The sequence below is a fragment of the Oncorhynchus kisutch genome, linkage group LG29, assembly GCF_002021735.2.
Source record: "Oncorhynchus kisutch isolate 150728-3 linkage group LG29, Okis_V2, whole genome shotgun sequence".
NCBI classification, from domain to species: Eukaryota; Metazoa; Chordata; class Actinopteri; order Salmoniformes; family Salmonidae; genus Oncorhynchus; species Oncorhynchus kisutch.
Window position 1 is genome coordinate 9,597,938 of NC_034202.2, and position 27,429 is coordinate 9,625,366.

General features: G+C 43.5%; 4 protein-coding genes across 6 annotated transcripts; 2 read left to right on the forward strand and 2 right to left on the reverse strand.

Annotated features, from left to right (window-relative positions):
* Positions 1-3,440: 3,440 nt before the first annotated feature.
* Positions 3,441-4,681, forward strand: LOC109874006 (beta-2-microglobulin-like). The gene has a single exon (XM_020465741.2). It carries the CDS (start codon positions 3,531-3,533, stop codon positions 3,879-3,881), a length of 351 nt encoding a protein of 116 aa, XP_020321330.1. The 5' UTR covers positions 3,441-3,530; the 3' UTR covers positions 3,882-4,681.
* Positions 4,682-13,633: 8,952 nt separating this feature from the next.
* On the forward strand, positions 13,634-17,111 carry LOC109874005 (jeltraxin-like). The gene is made up of 3 exons (XM_020465740.2): positions 13,634-14,058; positions 14,187-14,650; positions 14,895-17,111. Exons 1-3 carry the CDS (start codon positions 13,977-13,979, stop codon positions 15,231-15,233), a joined length of 885 nt encoding a protein of 294 aa, XP_020321329.1. The 5' UTR covers positions 13,634-13,976; the 3' UTR covers positions 15,234-17,111.
* Positions 17,112-17,356: 245 nt separating this feature from the next.
* LOC109874413 (short-chain specific acyl-CoA dehydrogenase, mitochondrial-like) lies at positions 17,357-23,109 on the reverse strand. Of its 3 annotated transcripts, none has more exons than XM_031808919.1 (11): positions 22,856-23,109; positions 22,259-22,345; positions 21,639-21,793; positions 21,206-21,355; positions 21,004-21,115; positions 20,296-20,447; positions 19,901-20,071; positions 19,653-19,790; positions 19,472-19,567; positions 19,049-19,105; positions 17,357-18,911 (listed from the first exon to the last, which is right to left on the reverse strand). In XM_031808919.1, the coding sequence occupies exons 3-11, from the start codon at positions 21,738-21,740 to the stop codon at positions 18,759-18,761; spliced, it is 1,131 nt and encodes a 376-aa protein (XP_031664779.1). In that variant the 5' UTR covers positions 21,741-21,793; positions 22,259-22,345; positions 22,856-23,109; the 3' UTR covers positions 17,357-18,758. The 3 variants fall into 3 exon arrangements, with proteins under 3 accessions (XP_031664779.1, XP_031664778.1, XP_031664777.1); XM_031808918.1 differs by having other exon boundaries at positions 22,259-22,360; positions 22,856-22,934; XM_031808917.1 differs by lacking the exon at positions 22,259-22,345 and having other exon boundaries at positions 22,856-22,986.
* An 806-nt stretch (positions 23,110-23,915) lies between these two features.
* Positions 23,916-26,913, reverse strand: LOC109874032 (beta-crystallin B1). The gene is made up of 6 exons (XM_020465773.2): positions 26,810-26,913; positions 26,065-26,206; positions 25,415-25,533; positions 24,999-25,131; positions 24,755-24,897; positions 23,916-24,323 (listed from the first exon to the last, which is right to left on the reverse strand). Exons 2-6 carry the CDS (start codon positions 26,185-26,187, stop codon positions 24,146-24,148), a joined length of 696 nt encoding a protein of 231 aa, XP_020321362.1. The 5' UTR covers positions 26,188-26,206; positions 26,810-26,913; the 3' UTR covers positions 23,916-24,145.
* Positions 26,914-27,429: the final 516 nt, after the last annotated feature.

Below are 27,429 nucleotides of genomic sequence, written 5' to 3' on the forward strand. Positions count from 1 at the left end.
CAATAATCCCCACCAAAACCAGTCTGTTTAAGATAGAGATACAGTATCTGTTTTTTGTATGGGCTCAAATTACCGCATCGGCCTATGTTGGCCTTCTACATCTGTGGTGGAAAGTGGCTTAGTTACAGTGCTGTTTGTCAGACCAGGAGATATTCAGAAAATTGCTCTTCACACAAAAACCTCGGTCCGAGCTAATATGACAACTCCATGGAAATATGAGACTCTCACGAACAAGTTGGTGTTCTCTGTTTTGTTCTACAACCTTCACAGGTGTCACGGGACTCGTCTGAAGGCGGTACCACCGATGTGCCAACTTCAATCTGTAGCGTCCGAACCATTTGGGCTACAAACTAATAAGACTTTTTTTTGCCCCCCCTTAAACTTTATTCCTTATTATTTATTATTTATCTCTTTTGATATTTATGAACGTGTTATCCAATGCGTTTATATGGCCTATAGCAGTAAAGGCCAAATTAAATATTCTGTCAAATAAATGCTTAGACTTTTAGAGGTTAATATTTGTCAAATTATTGAACATATGCTGAAATCTCGTCCTTATTTTCAGCATATTAAAAAGCATGTCAAAATCCGGATATGGACCTCAGCCAAGAGATACATTGTCACACCCTGATCTGGTTCACCTGTCCTTGTGATTGTCTCCATCCCTCCAGGTGTCGCTTATTATCCCCGGTGTATATATCCCTGTGTTTCCTGTCTCTCTGTGCCAGTTCGTCTTGTTTGCCAAGTCAACCAGTGGTTTTTCCTTGCTCCTATTTGTCCCAGTCTCTGTTTGTTTCTAGTCCTCTTGGTTTTGACCCTTGCCTATCCTGACTCTGAACCCGCCTGCCTGTTCTGACTACCAGCCTGCCCATCCCCTTGTACTGTTTTGGACTCGGATCTGGCTTCTGACCCCTGCCTGGTCTGACCTCGAAACTGCCTATTGTCTGGTACTGTTTGGACTCTGACCTGGTTTATGAACTCTCGCCTGTCCCCGACCCACCTTTGCCTACTCCCTTTGTTATAATAAATATCGGAGCTCTACCATCTGCCTCCTGTGTCTGCATTTGGGTCTCGCCTTGTGCCCTTATATACATATCTGGACTCAATATAACTTCCTATCTTGAATGTGCGGAGAAAACACAGATATAAAATGTATACAGTCAGTATTTTTAAACATTAGAGAAAATAGGATGTCACATATCTCAGGATATCATATGAGTCCATATCCGGCCACAGGAAATGTCTTTGTAGAAGGTTTTGTCATTGTTGTTGAGCCAGTGATTTATTATTGTTCTCAACCCATTGCCCGCAAGTCGCACTGACGTCTTCTAGTTGTCGTGACGTCAAGTCGTCGGTTGAGATTTCATTCAAGTACATGGTTTGAGATTCTGTGCAGATCAGATGTAGCCAGGGCAATAAATGTCCATGTCCGTACTGTGAGACGCCTAAGACAGTGGTACAGGGAGACAGGACGGACAGTTGATCGTCCTCACAGTAGCAGACCGCGTGTAACAACAACTGCACAGGATCGGTACATCCGAACATCACATCTGCGGGACAGGTACAGGATGGCAACAACTGCCCGAGTTACACCAGGAAAGCACAATCCCTCCATCAATGCTCAGACTGTCTGCAATAGGCTGAGAGAGGCTGGACTGAGGGCTTGTAGACCTGTCGTAAGGCAGGTCCTCACCAGACATCACTGGCAACAACGTTGCCTATGGGCACAAACCCACCGTCACTGGACCAGACAGGACTGGCAAAAAAGGGCACTTCACTGACAAGTCGCAGTTTTGTCTCACCAGGGGTGATTATAGGATTCACGTTTATCGTCAAAGGAATGAGAGTTATACCGAGGCCTGTACTCTGGAGCGGGATCGATTTGGGCGGTGTGCCACAGCATCATCGGACTGAGCTTGTTGTCATTGCAGGCAATCTCAACACTGTGCGTTACAGGGAAGACATCCTCCTCCCTCATGTGGTACCCTTCCTGCAGGCTCATCCTGACATGACAATGCCATACTGCTCGTTCTGTGCGTGATTTCCTGCAAGACAGGAATGTTAGTGTTCTGCCATGGCCAGCGAAGAGCCTGGATATCAATCCCATTGAGCACATCTGGGACCTGTTGGATTGGAGGGTGAGGGCTAGGGCCATTCCCTCCAGAAATGTCTTGGAACTTGCAGGTGCCTTGGCAGAAGAGTTGGGTAACATCTCACAGCAAGAACTGGCAGATCTGGTGCAGTCCATGAAGAGGAGATGCACTGCACTACTTAATGCAGCTGGTAAAAAATGCTATTTTTACTTTTACATTGCTGCTGTCTATTTTATGTTCCTTGATTTAATTTCCTTCATTATTTTTGTTTTCTTTTATCTCCATTATTTTATATTTTACTGTGTGTGTTGTGATTTTAAATTTGATTTTATGTTTATTAGTTGAATGTGCCCTCAAAATGCTTCAAACTGACTCTGCTCTGTTATTCTGCCTTCTGGGCAACTTACAGACCGACAGACAGACCAACATGTGAATGTGCACACAACACACACAGACAGACACATCTTCAGATACCTGGTCAAATTCCATGTGGCTAGCTATCTCCTCTCCGATATCACAACAGCCAACTACCGAACTATAACAATGCTAGAGTTCCAGGGTGGCCTGGCTCCATAGCTGTTTCCTTACAACACCTGAGTCTGTATGCTAGCTGTATGCTAGCTGTATGCTAGCTGTATGCTAGCTGTATGCTAGCTGTATGCTAGCTGTATGCTAGCTGTATGCTAGCTGTATGCTAGCTAGCAGGCACAGCCGAATTTCCCCTGGCTATTTATCTAGCAGTGTGATACAACTGCAGTACGGTAGGATGGTAGGTGACGGGATAAACAATGGAAGCTATGCGTGAATTCTACAACAAAAAATGCTGTTAACAAATCTGCTTTCACTAAATATCAATAATGTGATCGTCAAACAAAATACATAATAAATCATTTGAAAACAATGTGACAGTTGTTAGCCATGTCTAAAAATCCCGATAGTGTACGTTGTGATATTTACGCGAGCCCAGATGTAAAGCAAGTGCCGTGCTAAGAACGTTCATATCTGTGGGACAGCCCTTTTAGTGAAACCCACGAAATAGGTGTGTTCACGTTTGCTCTTTGCGATGGGTATTCGTCAACCTATGAGAAAAAGACCGGATGTGACATTGTATTGCCAACAAGTATGGGACAGTTCTGAAGGTGTTTCACGGTCATAAGGCATCGTTTGACTGAAATATAAGCGAACCCGCTTTTTCTTCGCTTCTGTCATTCAGAAATGAAAGAAAACATACCAGGTTACAAGGTAGCTTTGTAGTTACGTTTCGGTTTATGGGTTGTCAGGGATTGGTCCAAATGCATGTGTCGTCACCCATACGTAATGTGTCGTTCATGAGAGGCGCTAGCTTGAGTTAGGTTATTTCCACAGCCAGGCAAAGGCAGACGGATCTTTCCATTCTCTATTTTATTTGAGTACGAATAATTCCGAATTACACCAAATATGAAGTCTATTCTGACAATCGTTGTACTTGGGCTCATTTACAGCGCTGTGGAGGCCAAAGAATCTCACCCCAAGGTGCAGGTGTACAGCCGTAACCCTGGCAACTTTGGCGATAAGAACACCCTGATCTGTCACGTGAGTGGCTTCCACCCCCCTGACATCAGCATCCAGCTCCTGAAGAACGGCGTGGAGATCCCCGACGCCAAGCAGACAGACCTGGCCTTCGAACAGGGATGGCAGTTCCACCTCACCAAGAGTGTTGGATTCACACCAGCCAGCGGAGAGGAGTACACCGGCAGAGTCCGTCACCTGAAGAATATGAAGACCTACACCTGGGAGGCAGATATGTAAGGATCTGGAACAGGACATAATGGCGGCCATTCCATCTGAATCCGTGCCGGCCTTTCACTAGAGCTGAGATGACAAACTGGGGCTTTTGTTTTTGTTTTTTTGGTACCACTTTGTTGCGATGGTGCCAGTTTCAAGGGTTTTGAATTGACAATCATTACTAAAACACTTACACACAAAATTGTTACGATTTTTTTTGGGGGGGCAAGCTATTTTTAATTGACAAATGGCACAGCTTCTGATGAACATCCTCAATCAAAGTCACTTCTTTCAAAACAATAAAGGCTTTTATCAAGTATTTTATTTTTATATAAAAATAAAAAAAACTAATTTCCTTTAAATTGGTACCATTAGATTTGAACACTTTTTCTCATAAATAAACAATAAATAAACAAACTCCATAACTTGCACTATTTGAATGTGGTTTTAGCTATAAGCAACAGTGTAATATAAAGAATGATATTTGATCAGCATTTTATTTTTTAAAGCCCAAATTATTTTCGAGGAAGCCCATGTGATATGTATTTGTGTGACCTGTAAATATCAACGTTCATTTTTGGTTTTGAAGTCATTTATCAATATAACATCTCATCTTCTGTCTATCCTTCAACATTCCTGTAAAGGACCCAATTATCAACAGTAAAACAAAATGGGGTCTTTTTACAGGCACATTTTTGCCAAGTAGAGAACTTTATTTTCATTACTTTAAAAAAAAGAAGATATATTCTGTCTTTCGGTGTATTATACAACACTTTTCTGTTCAGTTTGATTAAATAAATAAATGGTAAACTATTGACATTGGACAACTATTTGACAAAATATTTTTTATTTAAAAAAATATTTAAAAAAATAATTGGGACCAAAAAATTGCACTTTTTATGATAGTTCTTGATTAAATGTCTCTTAACTGTAAAAAAAAAAAAAAAGCTGTGTGGCAAAGCTTGCTAGCTGTGTGGCAAAGGGCGCCTTTGTAAGGTCAAGAGCCAAATGGATTGAAGAGGGGGAAAAAAAACACTAGTTACTTTTTTGCACTTGAAAAGAGAAACTACAAAACAAAATCTATAACTGCACTCAAAATTAACAATGTTTTATGCAAAGATCCCATTACAATATCATCATTTGTCAATTCCTTTTATGAAAACCTTTACAACTCTCAATTTCAGTAAGTTGGTTGTGAAAGTTACATTTGCCACATTCACAATTGTGTCCCTGTAATTGAGGATGATTTCCACTCAGTTTGCGATTCACCTGTGTCAATTGGAGAAATTAAAGAGGCTCTGAATTCAATGAAAAAAGGGAAATCACCTGGCCCTGATGGCCTGTCAGTTGAATTCTATAGACAGTTTTGGGAGTTACTAGAAGACCCGATTTTCAATATGTTTCAAGATTGCATTAAAAAAGGGGAAATGGTCTCCACTATGAAACAGGGCCTTATTTCACTGATTCCGAAGCCTGATAAAGACCCTTCTCTCATTGACAATTGGAGACCAATTACTTTATTAAATACTGATTACAAATTGATTGCTCTGCTTTATGCCAAAAGATTAAAGAAAGGAATAGAGACCATTATGAATGAGACTCGAACAGGATTTATGAAGGGCCGTCACATAAACTCTAACATTCGTTTAGTCTTGGACCTTGTAGATTATTCAGATGCAATTGACTCAGATGCGGTTGTCCTATTTCTGGACTTCTGTAAAGACTTTGACACAATTGAACATGAATTTCTCTTTAGGTCTCTTAAACTTTGTGGATTTGGTGAACATTTTATTAAAGTAATTTGCATGTTTTACAAAGATATAAATAGTTCTGTGCTACTAAACCTTAATACTTCCAAAAGATTTAGTATCAACAGAAGTGTACGACAGGGATGCCCAATTTCGCCATTTTTATTCATTTTGGTTGTGGAACTTCTATCTCTAGATATTCTGAATGATGCAAATTTGTATGGCTTAACAATTTTTAACAAAGAAATTAAAATTTCCCAACTGGGTGATGATACTACTCTTTTCTTAAGAAACAAAGACCAGGTCGCACATACCCTTAAAGCTATAACTGCATTTTCTATTGCATCAGGATTAAAACTGAATGTTTCTAAATGTGAAATGTTTATTTGACTCTGATGACAAAGAAAATATTGCTGTAAAGGACTGTGTTAAATATTTAGGAATACATCTGTCAAAAAACAGCTTAGTCAGACAACATTTGAATTTCTCTCCTAAAATTAAGAGAACAAAAAATATATTTAAGAATTGGCTACAAAGAGATCTTTCGATACTTGGGAGAGTACTTCTGTCCAAGGCAGAGGGACTGTCTCCTTTTGTGTACCGCTCATTATCGTTATGTGTAAATCCAGCTACTTGTAAAGAGATCAATAAGACCTTTCTTGACTTCATCTGGAAAAATAAGCCTCACAAACTAAAAAAATATGTCCTTTCTTACCAAAGAGCTGAAGGCGGTCTAGAAGTGTTGGACTTTGTTGACATAAATAACACTTTCAAGATAAACTGGTTGAAAAAATGTTTGCTCGATACTGATTCAATATGGTATTTCATTCCAAATAATGTGTTTAATAAATTGGGAGGTCTGACATTTTTACTGAAATGTAATTATATTCCTGAAAGATTACCTGCTAAATTGGCTAGGTTTCACCAACAAGCTTTACTGACCTTGAAAATATGTTTCCTGCACAATTTTTCTCCTCATAAAGCTCTTTTGTTGAATAATGCAGACATAACTGTAAGGAATAAGTCATTGTTCTACCCCAGCTGGCATGAGAGGAATATTGACTTTATCCTTGATATTTTCAACAACAAGGGTAATATTCTCACATATGAACAATTTATAACATTGAAAGAGTTTCCAAGACCTTTCAGAGAGTTTATTTCTGTGGTCAAAGCCGTTCCCAGTGGTCTATCTACACTTATGAAAAGTCATCTTAATTTTGGGAATGATCACAAAGTTTATCCAGAACTCAGATTGGAAGGCGTGGGCTTACTTGAGAAATCTTGTTGTAATAAATATATAAGACAAATTCTTAATTCACAAAACCAACTTACACAGAGAGGAAAGTTTTTCTGGAACATGCTTATTTCTGACATTGTCTGGAAAAATGCATGGTTAAGACCTTACAAATACTGTATAACAAAGTTAAGGAAGTGCACTTCAACATTTTGCATAAGATATATCCATTTAATTCTATGATGTCCAAATTTGTGGCTATTGATGATATCTGCGTTTTCTGTGAAAAAGAAGGTGAGAATCTGTCTCACTTGTTCTTTGAATGTAAATTTGTGTCCGAATTTTGGGAAAACCTTGCAAAGTACTTATTTACCATTATGAACACTGCCTATAATTTTAACCTAAAATATATAATATGTTACTATTGCAATGATAACAAAACCCACTGAAATGATAAAAAAAATTAACATTCTTGTTGCCAAATACTTTATACACAAACAAAAATTCCAAAATTCTATACCAAAATTACACATTTTTCTGATTGAATTTAATTATCTTATTAAAACACTAACCCTAGTGAATAACAACAAGAATAACATCTTCATTAATCATTATAAGATATTTTCAGAGTGAATATAATTGCACTTAAATTGTTTATTTTTTGTATTGTATTTATATTTTTTGTATGTTTGAGCATTGTTAATACCTGTGTTTGGTTTGCTAGACATGTTTGATGTAGCAATGTAAGTTGATTTTTGTATTGTGAATAATAAAAAATAAACGCTAGCTGTGTGGGAGTGCCAATCGCCGAGGCAACGAGCCGGGCGGGAGGCAGCGCTGCGTGGCATTGGCTGTACTGTGCCAGCTGCGAATTTTGTGATGGATAGTTTTATTCTTTCTAGTAAAACCTACCAGAATTCTGTGGCTACAGCCCTCCAATCGATAAAAACATAGATAAATACCAGCGAATTTCAAATGTGTCCCGTCTATATTTCTGTGCAGTGTGCTAACAGGTGTAACAGTATAACTTTAGACCATCCCCTCGCCCATACCTGGGCGCGAACCAGGGACCTTCTGCACACATCAACAACAGTCACCCACGAAGCATCGTTACCCATCGCTCAAGGGGAACAACTACTTCAAGGTCTCAGAGCAAGTGACGTCACCGATTGAAACGCTATTTAGCGCGCACCGCTAACTAAGCTAGCCGTTTCACATCCGTTACACAGGCAAATGATTTTCTGGAAACGGTGCAGTTTATCCTCCCATCACCAGAGTAACTCATCAACACCAAAAATAACATTACAATTTAACCCATCTCAGGTGTAGGCCTATCTTAGAAGGAAGCTATGTTACTAGACTTCAGACTTAGTGAGAAGTGTGTGTCTGTGTGTTAGACTGTGTGTGTGTCTGTGTTATGCTATGTGTGATATGTGTGTGTGTTGGTGAGGGTGCTGTGTGAGTGTGTGGGGATGCTTAGAAGTGTGTTTCTGTGTCTGCGTTAGGCTGTGTGTGTGTGCGGTGTGAGGATGCTGTGCGTGTGGGTTGTGTGGTGTCTGTGTGAATGCAGGCAGCACGGGCACAGTGATGGGTGCATTATTTGGCACTCAGTTGGGCCACTGAATACAACATGACTGTAATATATTACTAGTGGTGTGCCGACATGGTCATACACGTATTCGTAATCGTATCTGTAAATTGACAGTCGATTGTCGGATCGGATGATACTCGTGATTAGAAGAAAAAAATGACGTGTTTTAATATGCCGACATAGATGTTGGCAAATACCCCCGCACATTCTCACTGCAAAATAGCTGCAGATTAGGAGCAGCGAGCGGAGGGTGGTTCTGTGTGTCCTCCATTTGCAGCGGGCAGCCAAGTTTCCTATCACTCAGTCAGAATGCGTATTATATCAGTGTTTTATACAAACAGGCCGTTTGCCACATACACTGTGTTTTTACAGGCAGTTGGAACAGCGTGACTTTAGATCATTACAACAAATACACCTGAATGGATTACTGCAAATATGTAAACACCACAGGAGTCCTCTTACATTTGGGATCTTTACAGTCCTATTGATCAAACAACTATGAAAAAGGTGGGCTCCCTCTCCCTCAGTTATGAACATCAACAACAACAAGATCAACAACTAATGCTAGCCAGAGCAAGATGAGCTTAAATCTAATGAAGGAACATTAGATAAACCTTCTCAAACTTTTTCAGCTACTTGGCCGTCAAAATTGAACTGATAAACAATGGGGAATTGTAGCCTCCTCGTCCTTCTGCAGCTTGCCTACCAATGCATGCTCGTCCCAACCAAGCACCCGAGCTAACTGGCTAAAGTTGGCCAGCTTGCTAGCTGCTTCTAGACAAATGAGAGAACAACATTTTCACTGTAGCCGTCACGGCTGAATTCCTCCTCTTCGTCTGAAAAAGAGGTGTAGCAGGGATCGGACCAAAATACAGTGTGGTAAGTGTCCATAGTGGATTTTAATGAATAAACCGAAACAGTACAAAACAATAAACGAACCGTGAAAAAAAAAACGAAACAGTACCGTGTGGTGAAACAAACACAGACACGGAAACAATCACCCACAAAGTACCCACAGAATATGGCTGCCTAAATATGGTTCCCAATCAGAGACAACGATAGACAGCTGCCTCTAATTGAGAACCAATCTATGCAACTATAGACATACAATATACCTAGAAAGGAACAGCCCCATAAACATACAAAACCCCTAGACAAGACAAAAACACATACATCACCCATGTCACACCCTGACCTAACCAAAATAACAAGGAAAACAAAGAATACTAAGGTCAGGGTGTGACAGTAGCAGAGCTGGTTAGGCTGTTTACATGTTATCTAGAGCTGTCTTGACTAACTATTACTTTTTTTGTATACGTTAACTGACACCGGTCATATACAGAGGGTGTTACGCATTCGTAAATTCATCAGTTATTCTGCACTCTGGCACACTCAGACAAGAGTGCTCTGAAACGGAGTAGATAGTGAATTTGAAAATGCAAGAGATACTGTACGCTCACTGGATAACAGTCATTTAAGTTCTTGCTAGCTAACCAAATTACATCTGTATCTCTAGCTGTGTGTAGCCACCAAAAAAACAATATGAGGGGAAAAAGTCAGTCACTCACCCACTCCTCCAATGGCATGACATCCTCCTAGCAGCTAGCTAATGTTAGGCTCTGTGTTTTCATCTTGCTACATAAATAGATATGCTAGCCTATTAGCCATGTTATGACTGACCTGTGATCATTGCTCTTGCTAGTTTGATTGTATTGACATTCCCAGCCTTAGTTACATTCGTCAGTTTTTTGTCCAGAATATTGAGTCATTGAAACTGAAACAGTGCATCCTGAATGCAGGCAGGTACCAGGTCAGCTGGTACATATTTTTGGGACTACCAAGAAATGTACGAGTGAATTATATGAATCATGCATTGAACTGCATCCATCTATACTGCCAACAATGTCTTAGTGTGTGTCTTGGAACTCTGACTAAAATATAACCTATTTTTAAAACCTCTTATAAAGTTGGTTTTGTAGCATAAACTGTGAATTTGATATTTTTGACTGATATTTTATGATTGTCTGTTGGTTTCATATCTGCAAATGAGTTAAAAGGCTGTCAGTTCGACTTTAAACTTTAGGTCACCGGTTACTTTGTGTGCTAAACATGAAATGTTTTTTTTAATTTTTTTTATGTGAAGTTATAGTGGTACATTTTGATTGGGAAATGCTTAATAGTTGTGTTTTTGTATTCTTATGATTGGGACCTACTGGCTTATTATGTCAAGGTTTATGGACTGCTTATCCTAAAGCATCATGCTGTGTGTGACTGCTGTCTTTCCATCAGCCCTATGTAGTGGTGTAGTGGTGCTCTAACATCATGCTGTGTGTGACTGCTGTCTTTCCATCAGCCCTATGCAGTGGTGCTTTAACATCATGCTGTGTGTGACTGCTGTCTTTCCATCAGCCCTATGTAGTGGTGTAGTGGTGCTTTAACATCATGCTGTGTGTGACTGCTGTCTTTCCATCAGCCCTATGTAGTGGTGTAGTGGTGCTCTAACGTCATGCTGTGTGTGACTGCTGTCTTTCCATCAGCCCTATGTAGTGGTGTAGTGGTGCTCTAACATCATGCTGTGTGTGACTGCTGTCTTTCCATCAGCCCTATGCAGTGGTGCTTTAACATCATGCTGTGTGTGACTGCTGTCTTTCCATCAGCCCTATGCAGTGGTGCTCTAACATCATGCTGTGTGTGACTGCTGTCTTTCCATCAGCCCTATGTAGTGGTGTAGTGGTGCTTTAACATCATGCTGTGTGTGACTGCTGTCTTTCCATCAGCCCTATGTAGTGGTGTAGTGGTGCTCTAACGTCATGCTGTGTGTGACTGGTGTCTTTCCATCAGCCCTATGCAGTGGTGTAGTGGTGCTTTAACATCATGCTGTGTGTGACTGCTGTCTTTCCATCAGCCCTATGTGGTGGTGCTCTAACATCATGCTGTGTGTGACTGCTGTCTTTCCATCAGCCCTATGTAGTGGTGTAGCGGTGCTCTAACATCATGCTGTGTGTGACTGCTGTCTTTCCATCAGCCCTATGTAGTGGTGCTCTAACATCATGCTGTGTGTGACTGCTGTCTTTCCATCAGCCCTATGTAGTGGTGCTCTAACATCATGCTGTGTGTGACTGCTGTCTTTCCATCAGCCCTATGTAGTGGTGCTCTAACATCATGCTGTGTGTGACTGCTGTCTTTCCATCAGCCCTATGTAGTGGTGCTCTAACATCATGCTGTGTGTGACTGCTGTCTTTCCATCAGCCCTATGTAGTGGTGCTTTAACATCATGCTGTGTGTGACTGCTGTCTTTCCATCAGCCCTATGTAGTGGTGCTCTAACATCATGCTGTGTGTGACTGCTGTCTTTCCATCAGCCCTATGTAGTGGTGTAGTGGTGCTCTAACATCATGCTGTGTGTGACTGCTGTCTTTCCATCAGCCCTATGTAGTGGTGCTCTAACATCATGCTGTGTGTGACTGCTGTCTTTCCATCAGCCCTATGTAGTGGTGCTTTAACATCATGCTGTGTGTGACTGCTGTCTTTCCATCAGCCCTATGTAGTGGTGCTCTAACATCATGCTGTGTGTGACTGCTGTCTTTCCATCAGCCCTATGCAGTGGTGTAGTGGTGCTTTAACATCATGCTGTGTGTGACTGCTGTCTTTCCATCAGCCCTATGCAGTGGTGTAGTGGTGCTTTAACATCATGCTGTGTGTGACTGCTGTCTTTCCATCAGCCCTATGTAGTGGTGCTCTAACATCATGCTGTGTGTGACTGCTTTCTTTCCATCGGCCCTATGCAGTGGTGTAGTGGTGCCTGGAGAAGTGGGTATAACTCAAATTTTTCCCAGAAGTTCCCAAACGACCAGCAAAGGAAAGGCACCCTGCATGAAAAAGTATATGTTTTCCTATGCTTTTTATGAGGCTTTTTTGTCCGATTTTCACTCTCAAAATATCAATAAAAGTTGTTTTACTCTGCTGGTCTCAGCCAGACCTCTCTGTCTGAGACCGAGTCAAAACCGAGTACAAATGTATCCAACACCGAGACAAGACCATATTGAGTGTCTCGAGACCGGACTCGAGTACTACAACGCTGGCGGCACCTTACTCATCAATATATGTTAACAATATGACAACCTTACTTTTAATTAATGGGCTTAACATGCTGTATTCTTTTCATTCACGTACTGACAAATTAGAATATTAAGTATCTAACTTGCATAAAACAGTACACAAAGTTGTATTCTAATTTCATAAATTGTTACAAACTCAGCTTTGCATGAAGATTTGTTAATAATATGACAATCGTAACTTTAATTATTGGGCTTAAATGATCAAATAAAATTGTATTCGTCACATGCTTTTAAACAACAGGTGTAGACCAACGGTGAAATGCTTCCTTACAGTCCCTTCCCAACAATGCAGAGAGAAAGAAAGTCGATCAATCGTAGAAAAGTAATAACACATAATAATACAAGTAATAATAAATACACAACGAGTAAGGATAACTTGGCTGTATACCAGTACCGAGTCGAGGTACGAGATAATTGAGGTAGATATGTACATATAACTAGGAATAAAGTGACTCGTTAACAGGAGAGATAATAAACAGTAGCAGCGGCGCATGTGAGGAGTCAAAAAAAGTTTGTGCAAAAAGGGTCACCGCAGATAGTCCGGGTAGCTATATGGTTAATTTACTGTAACGATGTATTCCGTAGTACCTACTTTGCATATTAAGTTCCTTCATTTGCATAATATAGCATTTTAATTTCATACATTTTATTTGTATATTCTACATCAGCCCTGGAAATGTTGTAACAATATTACCAGCCTATCTTGAAATATTGGACAAAAGTGTTGAATTTAAGAATTCAGACAGGTGATTTGGTGCCATTATTAACTAGGGATTAACATGGACCTGTCCGCAACCTTTTACAATAATAAGATATCTCAGCAATGGTAAATCTCTATCCTCATGAAATGAAGTGTTCTGTGTTCCTGGGGGTCCTTTTTATAACATGGAATACAAAGTATACCACTAGAACCAAAGTTTCATTTTGTCCCCTAACACCTTGAGTATGGCATAAAATATCAAATGTATACAATGCACCTGTTTATTCTCCGAGGGTTAAGTTTGAAGCATTTTGAGGGCACACTCAACTAATAAACATGAAGCTTTTACTGACAGCAGCCTTGTGGAAAAACACCCGCCTCACCACGCACAATGGGCGGAGCTTATGGGTTCTGAGGTCTGTTTACTTCCAATTAAACCAACATTTTAAAATTAAAATAAATTATAAAACAACATTTCGGTCATTATTTGATTTCTCACTATTCTATTCCTGGTTTTGTTACAAAAAAAAAAACGAAAAGACGAGTCAATGTGGTTCGTCTGCAATTGCGTGACATTGCAGAAACGAAACTCTTTCGCAAGCCTTGCTGGGAAACGAAACCTACACCTATCGGAGAGCTTTTTTCTTCTTTTTTTGCACACGCTGTTGAGGACGGGTGTAAGGATCTTAATGCTCAAAATCTTCTCACACTGCCGAAGCTCACAAGAAGATGGTTTCGGTGCTGCTTAACGCTCTTGTGCTGATGTCGGTGTTGGGCCTAACTTGGGCAAGATATCGAATAACGCCATCAGGTAGCGTATTCAAACACACACAGATACTGTGTTAGGTGTGGGTTCTTTGAAGTGTTTAGTGACAAATCACTTTTTATAGTGCTACACAGATAACATTGGTTGATGGATTTGTTGATTCTCTGCCTCAGGCCCCTCCACCTTAAACCTGCATGGTCAGATGTTTACAGTGACAAATGGAGGGGAACTCACCATGTACACAGATGCGATCGCTCCCTCACTCTCCCGTTCCCCCTACTCCTCTCTCTCCACTTCTCCATCCTCCACCTCATATCCCTACACCAGCCCCTCTCCATCGCCCTCTCCCTCTCCTCTGACTGTGTGTCTGCGTTACATGGCCGAGGAGGGAGAAGACTTGACTTTCTTCAGCCTCACTCAGGGGAACAACTGGAACCTTTTACTGAAAAGGTATTATTGGGGGATGGACCACCTCTCCATCGATTCCTCCCAGGACTTTAGCTCCTATAAGCTGTTCAGGGCTGTCAGAGAGGCACACCCCTGGACCAGCCTGTGTGTTACCTGGGAGAAAAAGACAGGCATGGCCCAGGTGTGGAGAGGCGGGACAGTCAGCGTCAGGAAGAGGGTGTTTGGCCAGGTAAGAGGAGAGAAATTGGGTTAGGAGAGGAGTGGGGGGGTATAGGTGGGGCACCGCTGCTGACCCAGTGCCTCTCAACATGACTTGAGATTGTCAACTTTTGAGAGCTACTTAAACAATCTATTAAACTCCTGAGTTTAATGAAGTAATTCAGCATAATGTAGATGAGCGTTTTTCTTTAGTAGATATGATGTATTCTAATTATGCAATATTTTTCTTTGTATTTCTTTGTGTGCGTGTGTAGGTGACCAATGGGCCTCCTGTCTTGAAAGTGTTTAATTTTGAGGGGCAGGTAACTGACGTGGAAGTGTGGGACAGAGTCCTCTCCCCAAGCTGGATACTGGCCTACATGTCTGGGTGGCAGTCCTACTGGTCCTACACCCCTGGTAATGTGCTGACCTGGTCCAAGGCCATCTACTCCACCAATGGTGAGGTTCTCCTGGAGAGAAACACCTACAACTCTGACCATCAGCCTATCAGTGGCCACGACCAGCGCCCAAGACCAATTAAAAGGAAGACAAAGAGAAAGTTTGAATGGAGGAAGAGTGAGAATGCAGATCAAAGACAGAGGGCATGGCTGTAGGGGAGAGTAGTGATTGCCACCAGTGGCGATTTTAACATGTGAATTTTGGTGGGTCAAAAAATAACAAAAGTGGGATGCATGCCAGCAAATCCACAACACTAAACAATACATTAATTGCGCTATAACAGTGACAAACGGTGCCCACAAACGGCCTACATAAGCGGATCAGAGGCAATCCATAATTTCGACGAAGACAATAGCGAGCTAGGACAGATGTAGTCAATGTAACTATTTGTTCAGAACTTTTGAAATGTACAGCGACAGAATTCAGAACATGGGCCGTTATTACAGTGTTCTCCCTGCACACCAAGTCAGAACCATAGGAAAGATAAAGGATGCATATAAGCAGACAATGAAAGCTCTTACAATATTCAATGATTTACATTTCTCTAAAACAGGTTATAGACTACATGTGCACCACCAAGTCAGAACAGTGTGCGAAATTAAGAGGGGTAAATAGACCAAATTATTAGAGTGAGGTACATGGGCTACTAACATCTTACTACACAACATACACTTAGTATTACTTTCTTAGCTACAGTATATATATCTCCCTGGCATATTACATCATTTATGCAGCAGCATACAAGACATTTTTGGACTCACCTTGTTATGCTGTCTTTGTTGGCAAATTTTGTCATCAAAGTCTGTCAATCTCTGGATTTATGGTGCTTTCAAAACAACTGGGAACTTGGGAAAAAAACAAGGTTGAATCATGAGAACGTCATTGACCTTCATGTCGTAGCTCTAGAAAGAGGCTGGATTTACAATTCCGAGTTGGATGACTGTTCAAAACCTATTTTCCCAGTCCGAGCTCCTTTATTCCCGACTTCCCAGTTGTCATGAACTCACTGAAGTCAAGTTTTCGTGGCGCATCGCTCTGTATTTTCTGCTGGCTTGCCCCACCACCACAGAAAGCACTGAGCGAGGCTGAAACACCTACATTTTGGAAACTGCTATGTGACTCGTATGAATGCCAAAATAACATGCAAAACAGGCAAGCCTGTATATATATTTTTGGGGGGGCTAAAAATGTGGGGCTCAAAACAGCCCCACCTGCCCTGAATGACAGGTCGCCAATGATTGCCACTAACCCTTACTTTAGATTAGAATATGTACTTATTGATGCTCCTTGGTTGATACTTGTGAATCACTTAATGACTGCATTAAAAAGATAATTAGCCTACAGTATAGGCGACATAGGCCTATATAATTCAATAATATTTAAATAGATGTCACGTTCATTCAATTGAGTTCTATTTTGCTAATTGTATGCTACTGTCTGTCATTTTGCCTCGATATTTTTCACGGTGTGTATCAACATGTGCGCAATGATGTGCAAAAATCTTGATTTATTGCATTATGGGGTAAGCATTAGAATAATCCGACTCAATAGTTGCTGCCATAAGTGATGATATCTTTTTAGTAGCTGATCCGTCATCATTATTGTGGAATCATTCTAATGTTAATTAAGGAAAGATTTCAGTGGAGAAAGATCATCCAACCTCCCGAGAGCAGCGCTGTCTCTTTCGATCCAATCAGTATCGGCACATGCCTCAACGACACACTTAGCGAACGTTCTCTTTGCGGGATGTTTTGGGATGCGCACGTTACATCTTCGGTTGATGGAGGAGAAATGCATCGTTAAAACACTCCTAAGCATAAATTCCCATCGCGATCCTGAAACTGGGCCCTGGATCTGCGACATTACAAAATGATGATTCTAATTTATTTCCCATGTCTGTCCTGATGGGAGTCAAATTAAGTCCTAATCTGCCTGATGATTGAAATGATTGTTAAGAGTTAAATAACAGCTACATGATTTAAATGATTGTTAAGAGTTAAGTGCATGGCAAATTAAAAGCAATTGATGTGAAACAATGTGTGTGATTGTGTTATACTAGTCTTAACCTGGGTCTGTGAAACCGGCCCTTTAGCACAGGAGGCTGCTGATGGGAGGACGGCCCATAATAATGGCGTGAATGAAACGGTATCAACCACATGGTAACCATGTGTTCAACACAATTTTCTTCATTCTGTCCCTGCCTGTCCTCCCCAATTCAGCTGCCACCTGTTAATAATGACATGTTGCCATGTCACAAAACAGCCTCGGAGCGTCACTATTTAACATGAAAATATGTTTTTTATTTCATCATGTACCATCAATTATGATAAAATATGAACAACAGCAGTTTATGTTGAGGCACAAGCTTGGGCTGTGTAGGGCATCATCGTAAAACATATCATTTTCATCTTTGAAACTCAGACAGAAACAGGTTCTCCAGCTGTGGCATTTACAGTTTCATCTGAACAGATCTTTATATCAAAACTGAGATGAATTCATTAACCCTAAAAACTGACGGTCATAAAGACAAAAAAAAAACATTAAACTACTTCCTAGTCGTCGCAGTTCCATTTAAAAAAACATATGTTTGGTTCTGTGCAGCCTGGAGAGCAGCATCAGACCAGGCACCGACAGGAACACTAAGGTGTGTGTGTGACCCTGTTTATTACTTCAAAATGCATCTCTACCCCCCCCCCCCCCCCCCCTGCTTGAAGTAATTATTGATCCGATTCCATGGAGGAGGAGGCTAACTACTAGTCTCATCCACCAGCCTAGCCTGGGTACGACGTTAGCCAACTACAGTATGCCGTGGAGTCCTTGTTTTATGACTACAGAACTTTTAGATCAGTGAATATTTACACGGCAGAGACTAAGGAGGGATGCTACACGTGTTCAAACGTTGTTGTTGTGATTTCCCTCGTCGTTTGAAGTGCAGGTGACGGCAGGACAGGGCAGTCCAAACTCTACACTCCCCTCCTGTGGCTCTAGTAGGCACTGCACCTCACACCGACAGGGTCTACTAGCTTGTATTACCAGACACCATCAGTTCAAAGCAGATAATATTATGAAGGCGGAAAGGTTGATATTTATCTCCATGTTGATATCGACAGTTACAAAATGGCTTCAAACCGGAGACAGTCTTGGATTGTTTTGCAATCGTTATACAAAGTTGAAGTAAGGTGGGATGCATGTTGTAAGGTGGGATGCATGTTGTAAGGTGGGATGCATGTTGCAGTGTTCCACAACACTGCTGAACACCGCAGTCCTGAATGCAGGCCTGGTCTTCTTGTCCCTTTGGAGTGGTAGGTACAAGGTGCCTCTATCCACTGGTCCAGGGACAAATATTCTCTCCGTAACAGTTGAGGTTAGGATTTGGGCATTAGTTTGGCAATCTGATCCTAGATCTGTGGTTAAGGGCAACTTCTACCCAGAGCTGTGCGAGTCTGTCTCCATGTCTGACATTCCTTCAGTTCAGTAGCTGACTGACGCTGACGACACTGTGCAACACTGTTGAACACTGCAGTCCTGAACGCAGTCCTGGGTGTCGTGGCTGTTATGGGCCAATTTGAAATTGCACCCTATTCCCTATATAGTGCACCACTTTTGACCGTTGGGGTCTGTCCAGAAATAGTGCACTATGTAGCGAATAGACTGCCATCCGGGGCACAGCCCGCAAGTCTCTATGGTACATACTCCTTCAGCAGCTGGCCGGCTATCACCAGTCTCTGGATCTCACTGGTGCCCTCGTAGATCTCAGTGATTCGCGCGTCGCGGTAGTGCCTCTCTGCTGGCATGTCCGTCACGTAACCCATTCCCCCAAGAACCTGGATCGACTTGTAGTTCCGCAGAAGGCAAAGAACATTAGAAGGAGTTAGCAATCTGAGATTTTCTGTGAATTCTGTCAAATCCGCTATTGATCAATAGAGTCAGGCACTAGCAAACATGACATCGCGGGCTCCGTGATGCGTACCTGATGGCCGCAGAAGGTAGCGGCCTCCGACGCTGATAGTTTGGCCATCGCTGCTTCCTGTAGGGACATGAAGGACGGAGTACAACGTTACGTAGTGTGACAGAGAGGACGGTGTGTGTGTGTGTGTTGTGTGTGTGTGTGTGTGTGTGTGTGGTGTGTGTGTTGTGTGTGTTGTGTGTGTGTGTTGTGTGTGTGTGTGTTGTGTGTGTGGTGTGTGTGTTGTGTGTGTGTGTGTGTGGTGTGTGTGTGTTGTGTGTGTGTGTGTGGTGTGTGTGTGTTGTGTGTGTGTGTGTGTGTTGTGTGTGTGTATGTGTGTGTGTGTGTATGTGTATGTGTATGTGTGTGTGTGTGTGGTGTGTGTGTGAATGTGTGTGTGTGTGTGTGTGTGTGTGTGTGTGTGTGTGTGTGTGTGTGTGTATGTACCTTGGTGAAGGGTTTCTTGGCATCTTTTAGCATTGCAGCCTTCCAGGTGAGGAGACGAGCGCTTTCAACAGCTACAGCCATGTCCGCCAGCTTGAACTGAAACACACACACACACACACCCCTTTGATAACAGACACTTACACACCTTAACATTCAAACACAGACTTTAACACACGCATACCTGTACGGCCTGAAGCTTGCCAATGGGAGCTCCGAAGGCGGTGCGTTTGTGAGCGTAGTCCACAGCACAGTCCAGAGCTGCCTGAGCGATGCCCAGAGCCTGGGATGCTATGCCTATACGCCCACCGTCCAGGGTTTGCTGTGGCGAGAGAGGGGATCAGTACACACGCACGGAGATGGACCACAAAACATACACCCGTCCCCTCGCACACGCAACACCCCCCACCCCACCCTACCCTACAATCCCACCATGGCTATCTTGAAGCCAGACCCTCGTGGCCCCAGCATGTTGCCCAGGGGTATCCTACAGTCCTCCAGGATGAGGTTGGCCGTGGAGTTGGCTCTGATGCCCAGCTTGTCCTCCTTCTTCCCCAGGGAAAGGCCAGGGTGAGGCATGGGCACCAGGAATGCACTGATACCCTACAGAGGGAGGGAATATATACACTGAGGGAGGGAAGGGACAATGATTTTTGTTGTCGGACCCACAAATAGCAGCAACAAGATGAATTGCGTGCATGAGTTACATTGATAAAGTAATAAAATATTGATAGAGAGAGATAGATAGAGGGGGGAGAGAGAGGGGGAGAGAGAGGGGGACTAGAGGTGTTTAACCATGGTTCGACTCCAACAGCGGTGTATCTAACCTTGTGTTTGAGTGACTTGTCGGTGGTAGCGAATACGACAGTAGCTGAGGCATCCCAGCAGTTGCTGATCCAGGCTTTAGTCCCGTTCAGTACCCACTCCCCTCCCTCCTGTCTGGCTAATGTAGACGCTGCCCCTGCATCACTACCATTACCTACACAGAGAGAGAGAGGAGAGAGAGAGACAGAGGAGAGAGAGACACAGAGAGAGAGACACAGAGAGAGAGACACAGAGAGAGAGAGAGAGAGAGAGAGAGAGAGAGAGAGAGAGAGAGAGAGAGAGAGAGAGAGAGAGAGAGAGAGAGAGAGAGAGAGAGAGAGAGAGAGAGAGAGAGAGAGAGAGAGAGAGAGAGAGTGAAGGAGAGGATAGAAAAGACGTCAACAATGAAACAACCACCCATTTCCACAGAGAGAGAGAGAGAGAGACACAGAGAGAGACAGAGACAGAGAGAGAGAGAGAGAGAGTGAAGGAGAGGATAGAAAAGACGCCAACAATGAAACAACCACCCATTTCCACAGAGAGAGAGAGAGACACAGAGAGAGACACAGAGAGAGACAGAGGAGAGAGAGACAGAGACAGAGAGAGAGAGAGAGAGAGAGAGAGAGAGTGAAGGAGAGGATAGAAAAGACATCAACAGTGAAACAACCACTCATTTCCCCAGGTTGGAGCGTAGAAGTGAGTGGAGGGTTCTGGGACAAAGGTGTTTGTACCTGGTTCACTCAGAGCGAAGCAGCCAACTTTCTCTCCGGTTGTAAAAGGGGTGATCCACTGATCCTTCTGCTCCGGTGTTCCAAACTTCAATATCGGCCCTATGTACAAGGACTATACACACACACACACACACACTTTTGTATCAGTGCAAGACAAAAGACAGTCTCTTTCACACACACACACACGCACACGCTTACGTACGTTGTTGACCGAGACCACACATCCAGTGCTGCCACATCCCCTACTGATCTCCTCCACGGCCAGAGAGTAGGCCAGGTAGTCCATACCTGCTCCTCCCAGCGCCTCAGGAACCTCTACAGCCATCACCCCCATAGCACCCAGCTCTCGCACCTGTACAAACACACAGGTGGATGCAGTGGTATTCAACAACAACAATTATGAGGGAGACAAAACAATTATGAGCACAGATTATAACATGGGACAATATAACATTTTTTTTTTGAGAAAGACGTAGAGTATGTATTAGTTTATTTTCATTTTGATAAGAGAGATGAAAATGTAATGGATTTTGGGGTATTTGTTGTGTCATTAGATTTGGGGGTCCCTGCTGAAAAAGTTTGAATACCACTGTGTTAAGAGTGTGTGTGTACCTCCTGTTTAGTGGTGTGAGTACCTGTTGGGCGGGAAAGAGGTGCTCCTTGTCTAATTTGCCAGCAATAGGAGCCAGTTCTCTGTCTGCATAGTCTCTACAGGTCTGTCTCATCATCTGATGCATCTCTGGTAGCCCAGCTAGCGAGGACAGAGATCTACAGCCACACAGGCCAAGGGCTGAGAGAGAGAGAGAGAGAGAGAGAGAGAGAGAGAGACAGAGAGACTTTAGTACTGTAGGACCTGCTCATGTCTAGCATGAATTTACATCATCGTGACACTATTGTTAGACAGTTATCAGTGTTGCATTACACCTGTGTGAATCCAACTGTCCAGGTCGATTCTGTGTGACACCCAACCAATGATCATAAATGGACCCAACCCACCCGCCCACAACTCCCTGCCTCTGGGGTAAGGGTTGAAAAGTGGACATGAAAAATGACCTACCGATGATGAAGTTGATGAAGATGATGTAGTTATTATATAGCAACCTTGATTGCTCTCTTAATCTAAGGTTTGACTGATGGATGTAGGCTGTGTGTCTCGCTAACTACAAAGAATAGTCATTCACCTGTGCAAATTCCCTCAAGAATATGTAATGTGATATACTGAACCCATACAGGATCTAGATAATAATCTACATACCGGGTTAGCTGACCAGCACAGCGGTAAACTAGGTGAAAGGTCATCATCCGTCCACCGCGTCCTTAACGTGTCCCATTGAGAACGCGCCTGCTCGAGTGAAGACTTGAGGTGACACCAGAAAACTAGAAATGTGAATATATTCACTACGGTACAATGCCAATCGTGTGTATTTGCGACATCGATAACCACCCAAGCAGCCAGCGCAAACAGGGTTTCTGTGAACGATAAACTATGTCAATGATGCTTACGTTACGACTGCGATCATTAACCCCATTCACGTTGCCTTGGAAGTTATTATTGACCGCCACTATAAAAAGCAGGGTTCTAGCAATGCATAACTGGGTTTATTTTAGAGATGGGTTAGAAGCTAACCACACACTCACATATGCAGCTAGCGGTCGTTACTTCGCCATTAGTGTTAGCACAGATAGACCAATGAGCTTAGTTATACACATCTTATAACCCCGGCAAATAACTGTCCCAAGTCTATTTTAATTGTCGAAGGGTCAACACACCAAAAGAGCAAGTACAAAAAAACGTTGTATTTGAGAGACAAATGAGCACGTCAATAGTTTGTGCATTGATTGTAATACAGACCTTTTCTAGCTTTGAAAAGTGCTGCCATGTTGACGAATCCTCAGTGTGCTGCTTGTGCAATCATACAGAGACGGAAGAGGACGCGAGACATCCCACTCCCTATTTTTAGTTCTGGTTCATATACAGTCAATGAACTAAGCAGACCAGACCCATATAGAATTCAGACAAGTATAACATGTTTGGTGATACAATCGAGCGCATCGCGACAATTTCCCTATGAAATGAAGCGGCGCTGTAAACAAGCAAAACACAGTAGCAAATGTAAAGGTTTTTATTGATTAGCATGATGTGCATCCAAGCCTGTACCGTTGTGCTTTCAACAAATTGCAGATCTGCTTTCACTTGCTGTGTATCTGTGGAGGTTTTGAAAACGATCGGAAATAAAACAGCACAACGCGGAAGCGTCAATTATGACTTAGCAACAGCTTTGGAGGACAACGTGGGCTCTCGGAACCTTCAGAGATGTATTATAATTGTTATGTAACCTTTATTTAAGCAGGCAAGTCAGTTAAGAACAACATCTTATTTACAATGACGGCCTACCCCGGCCAAAACCTAACGACACTGGGCCAATTGTGCGCCGCCCTATGGGACTCCCAAGCACGGCCTGGAATCGAACCAGGGCATGTAGTGATATCTCTAGCACTGAGATGCAGTGCCTTAGACCGCTGCGCCACTCGCGAGCCGACTCAAGGTGACGTTGATTAACGTTATACAATGCTTTATCTACATGCATCCTCATTGTTTGGCAATAATCATTTCTACTGTTCAATCTACAACTGAGAGCCCGGGACTGTCTGTCAGCGGGTGAGAGGGGCTGTGTTCAGCCTTTAACCCCTCACTAATCAGATGGTCCTTTCTCAGTCCAACAGATGGAAGAGAGAAGAACAGAAGGAAGACATATAGGGAGAATACAGTTGGACAGACAAAAAGGGAAGAGAGAGAAAGAAACAAGGAATATCAAACAGAGAGAAAGGGACAATGAGGCACAAAATGTTGTCACAAAATGTTGTCACAGTGAACACAAGGCTTTGAATAAAGTAGTCCAGGGCGAAAGGAATTCTAGTTTTTCAAAACATGTTTATTATTTGGCATCATAAAAAGTCATTTAAGTTGTTCCGTTCGGTACGATGCTGCCGTTCCATCCCTTTAGGATGGAGGGGTGAAGGTGGGTGAAGGGAAGGAAAGGAGGAATAGGATTGGAGAAATAAAAAGCGCCCGATGGGCGGGTTGAGTGAGGGAGGGCTGGCTGGCTGGCTGCAGTTACAGCGTGCATCCACCAGAGGTCGCTCACTTGCTGGCGGAGGTGAGGTTGAAGCAACCACGCTGGTGGAACTGCATGTCCCTGACGCGACGCATGGACTGGATCTGAGGCTGGAAGGCACAGAACTCGTTGTAGTGTCTGTAGTCACCACACTCAAATAGGTACTGGTAGCCTCTGTATCCGGGGTACTGGTAACCCACCCACCTGGAGAGAGGAGGAAAGGAGAGAAGGTCATGTTGTTACATTTGCATTGATAGTCATAGGCTGTTTAGGCTGTTTTTTTAGAGACAACATGAGTCACATTGGAGTTCTGTGTTTCCACTTTAAAGTGTGACATTCTAAACCCAGCCCCTCCTCCCCGTGGCTGCCTGAACACTTCATTTTATACAGTGACACTTCCCACAAGGCCTCATGTTGTCACTAGGCAGGAACCTGCAACTCTGCCTCAGGCTCTGGGCCACACATAGGTCACTATACATCATGCTAATGTATTGCTGCTCTATGTCTTGCTTCAGCCTACAGATCTGTTTTTTTTTTTTAATCTTCAATATAGGTGAGGGTTTTTCGGTCCCAGTATCCATGAAATTGATTTCTGGTGTGTGTGCGTAAGTACGAGTGTGTCTGTGTACACTCACACTCCGCCGGGCACCCTCACGCTGCCCACTCTGTCGGTGAAGCCGTGCGCCCAGAGGGTTGGCACGTCATCCTCCTGGATCTCCATCTTATTGCCCTTGAAGTCGGAGAGCTCAAACAGACAGATCTTGTGCTCCAGGCTGTCCTGTGGTGTGGAGGGAACACTGTCATGTTTGGAATGTGTGTGAGAGAGCGTATATAGGAAAATGTGACAGTGTGTGTTTCGGGAATGTGTGTGTTCCTCACCATGCGGATGGGCCTGAGGGACATGAGGCAGTCGCTACGGTAAGAGTTGCTCCAGGTATCCCAGCGAGGGTACTCTCCCTTCTCCAGGATGAACATCTCCCCACGGAAGTTAGTCTGCTCAAAGGCAACAAAGCTGGAGAGGGGTGGCCGCCGGGGACAAGGGGGAGAGGGATTAGAAGACGGGTCAAAATTAAATGTGCGTGAAAAGGCCACGAAAAATGACAGCATCAGTGTTTGGGCTCAAATGTTTTGGGCTCAAATGTTTTGGGCTCAGTCTGAGTTTGTCTTCCTGTGTGTTGGACTAGCATGTAGAGATGATTGATTGTATCCTGTAGATGTGTGTGTGACTGTGTGTGTGTGTGTGTGTGTGTGTGTGTGTGTGTAATCTTGCCCTGTAGGTGTGTGTGTCCACTTACGGGCCGCACTCGACGATGATACTGCGCACTCTGTCCATGCCGCGTTCACACACGTTCATGCACTCGTTCTGGACCTCCATCATTCGGCCCTGGAAGTTCTCCTGGTCGAACAGCATGATCTACAGGGGGGTAGTGAGTGGTCAGAGTTTAGATGCCATTTATCCCTGGAAGAGGTCAAGGGTGAGATACTGTCCGTCGTCCGCAGATATTTGTTTTTCTATGTTGACCCTTTTGCCATAGAATTAGAGGGCATTTGGTGCCTTTTACTACTGTAGGTATGTAATGAGGTCTCAGAGCCCTTTACCGTTTGTACCATTCAGTTTGTCGATCCGTTAGAAAGCTCTGACGTTCTTCCTGTCCTCGGACTACCTGTACCGCCTTCCACTATAAAATCCAAAGCCGACCCGTACTGCTGTGAAGGCTGCAAGATCTCTGGGGTCATCTTAAGACACGCCGACTTAAGTAGCAATATTTACCAACCACAACGAACGCCCCTGTACGATGTTCCATCCGTAGTCAATTAGCCCGGCTCAGATGAAAAGTTCAAAGAGAATGGCTAACGTTAAGCTGTTTGCTGCTCCCACACAACGGGTGGACTTTGCTCTCAACTGGGTTGTGTTGTATGTCTAAATGGACGTGTGACGACTCACTCGGAAGTTTCCAACGCTGGGTTCTCCGGTCTTAGTGGCCTTGCTAGTGGCAGCAGGGGCAGGGGCTCCCTTGTCCTTGACATCAGTGCCCTGGCTGGAGGCGGACTTGGCGGTCTGAGACATGGTGAGGGATCAGGAGATTCTGACGGAGAGCGCGGAGGGGGGAGAAGGAATGGATTGAGGGAGAGGGGTTAGAGGGAGGGAGAATGGAGAGATGTGAGATGATGGGGAGAGGAGAGGCATGTCAGAGGAAAGAAGATGGGGCAGGCAGAGAGAGTAAAAGAGAGTAAGAAGGGAAAGAGGGCGAGAGAGAGCAGAAAGGGAAAGGGAGAATAGTGTGGGAGATGGAGAGTTCGATTGAGAGAAAGAGGGACAGGGAGAGAGAAAAAAAGATCAAAACACAGATCAGGTAAAGGTGTGTTCTCACTACATAGTTGAATGTGTTTTGTTTGTGTATCTGTTACTATTTCTTAGTCTTGTAACTAACTGAGGCAGGAAACAGCAGCCAAACACTTCCATTGGATGGATCAGAATCTCCAAGGAGAAAATAACCACCCGTTGTACCAATCCAGCCTGGGGTCTGAGTGCATCATGTAGGCCCTGAGGCCTGAGCCTCTGTTAGGGGCTCTGCCCCGCCTGGGGGTGACACACCCGGGCATGGTAGGCTGAGAGGAGTGGGCCTCTGTGCGCTGTTTGCTGCTGTGGATCGACTGCTGTTTTCAGTTGGTGTGGTGTGTGTCCTTACCTGCGTGTACAGCTTGCTGTGCCGTGTGGGGTAGGCTGGATCGTGCTGGCCATCTCAGCGCAGAACCCTAGCTTTTATACCCTGGCAAAGGCTGAACGCAAGGGCTCGGTGGACAATAGAAGCACCAGCGTCATCAGAGTTGGTTTGGACCAAAGCCCCCTGGGTCATCGCAACAACCAGAACCCCCCCCCCCCCCCCCGCTGCCTGTAGGCACTTTGCTGTCAATGGAAAGCCCTGACAATGGCACTTTCCCCCTCTGTTAGTGAGCTGGGCCTGTAAGCTACAGTAGCATTTAGGGCACATGAATGCATAGACCTGGAGGGAGCAAGGAGTTAACACACACACACACACACACACACACACACACACACACACACACACACACACACACACACACACACACACACACACACACACACATTCTGTATCTTTCTCTAACTCTAACAGGTGAAACTGCACCAGCACTGAGCTTAGTTTCGAAAAGATAAAAGACTTATGATTCAAAATGGCAAAACATTTGATTTTGAAGTGGGAAAAGTTGATTAAGAAAAGGGGGGGATTGCAATTTATTTCCATTCATGTACGTTTTGTCCGGACTGGTGCTTTTTGGTGATCTTCTT

Bases quoted from the DNA above. Each gene is read 5' to 3' on its own strand.
- LOC109874006 (XM_020465741.2), top strand. From the start codon at position 3,531: ATGAAGTCTATTCTGACAATCGTTGTACTTGGGCTCATTTACAGCGCT.
- LOC109874005 (XM_020465740.2), top strand. From the start codon at position 13,977: ATGGTTTCGGTGCTGCTTAACGCTCTTGTGCTGATGTCGGTGTTGGGC. The intron at 14,059-14,186 runs GTAGCGTATTCA...TCTCTGCCTCAG, and splicing joins ATATCGAATAACGCCATCAG to GCCCCTCCACCTTAAACCTG. The intron at 14,651-14,894 runs GTAAGAGGAGAG...GTGCGTGTGTAG, and splicing joins GGAAGAGGGTGTTTGGCCAG to GTGACCAATGGGCCTCCTGT.
- LOC109874413 (XM_031808917.1), bottom strand. From the start codon at position 22,883: ATGGCAGCACTTTTCAAAGCTAGAAAAG. The intron at 20,448-21,003 runs GTACAAACACCT...CTCTCTGTGTAG, and splicing joins CTTCGCTCTGAGTGAACCAG to GTAATGGTAGTGATGCAGGG. The intron at 19,791-19,900 runs GTGGGATTGTAG...CTCTCGCCACAG, and splicing joins CTGGCTTCAAGATAGCCATG to CAAACCCTGGACGGTGGGCG.
- LOC109874032 (XM_020465773.2), bottom strand. From the start codon at position 26,187: ATGTCTCAGACCGCCAAGTCCGCCTCCAGCCAGGGCACTGATGTCAAG. The intron at 24,898-24,998 runs GTGAGGAACACA...TCCACACCACAG, and splicing joins CCCTCAGGCCCATCCGCATG to GACAGCCTGGAGCACAAGAT. The intron at 24,324-24,754 runs GTGAGTGTACAC...TCCTCTCTCCAG, and splicing joins GTGAGGGTGCCCGGCGGAGT to GTGGGTGGGTTACCAGTACC.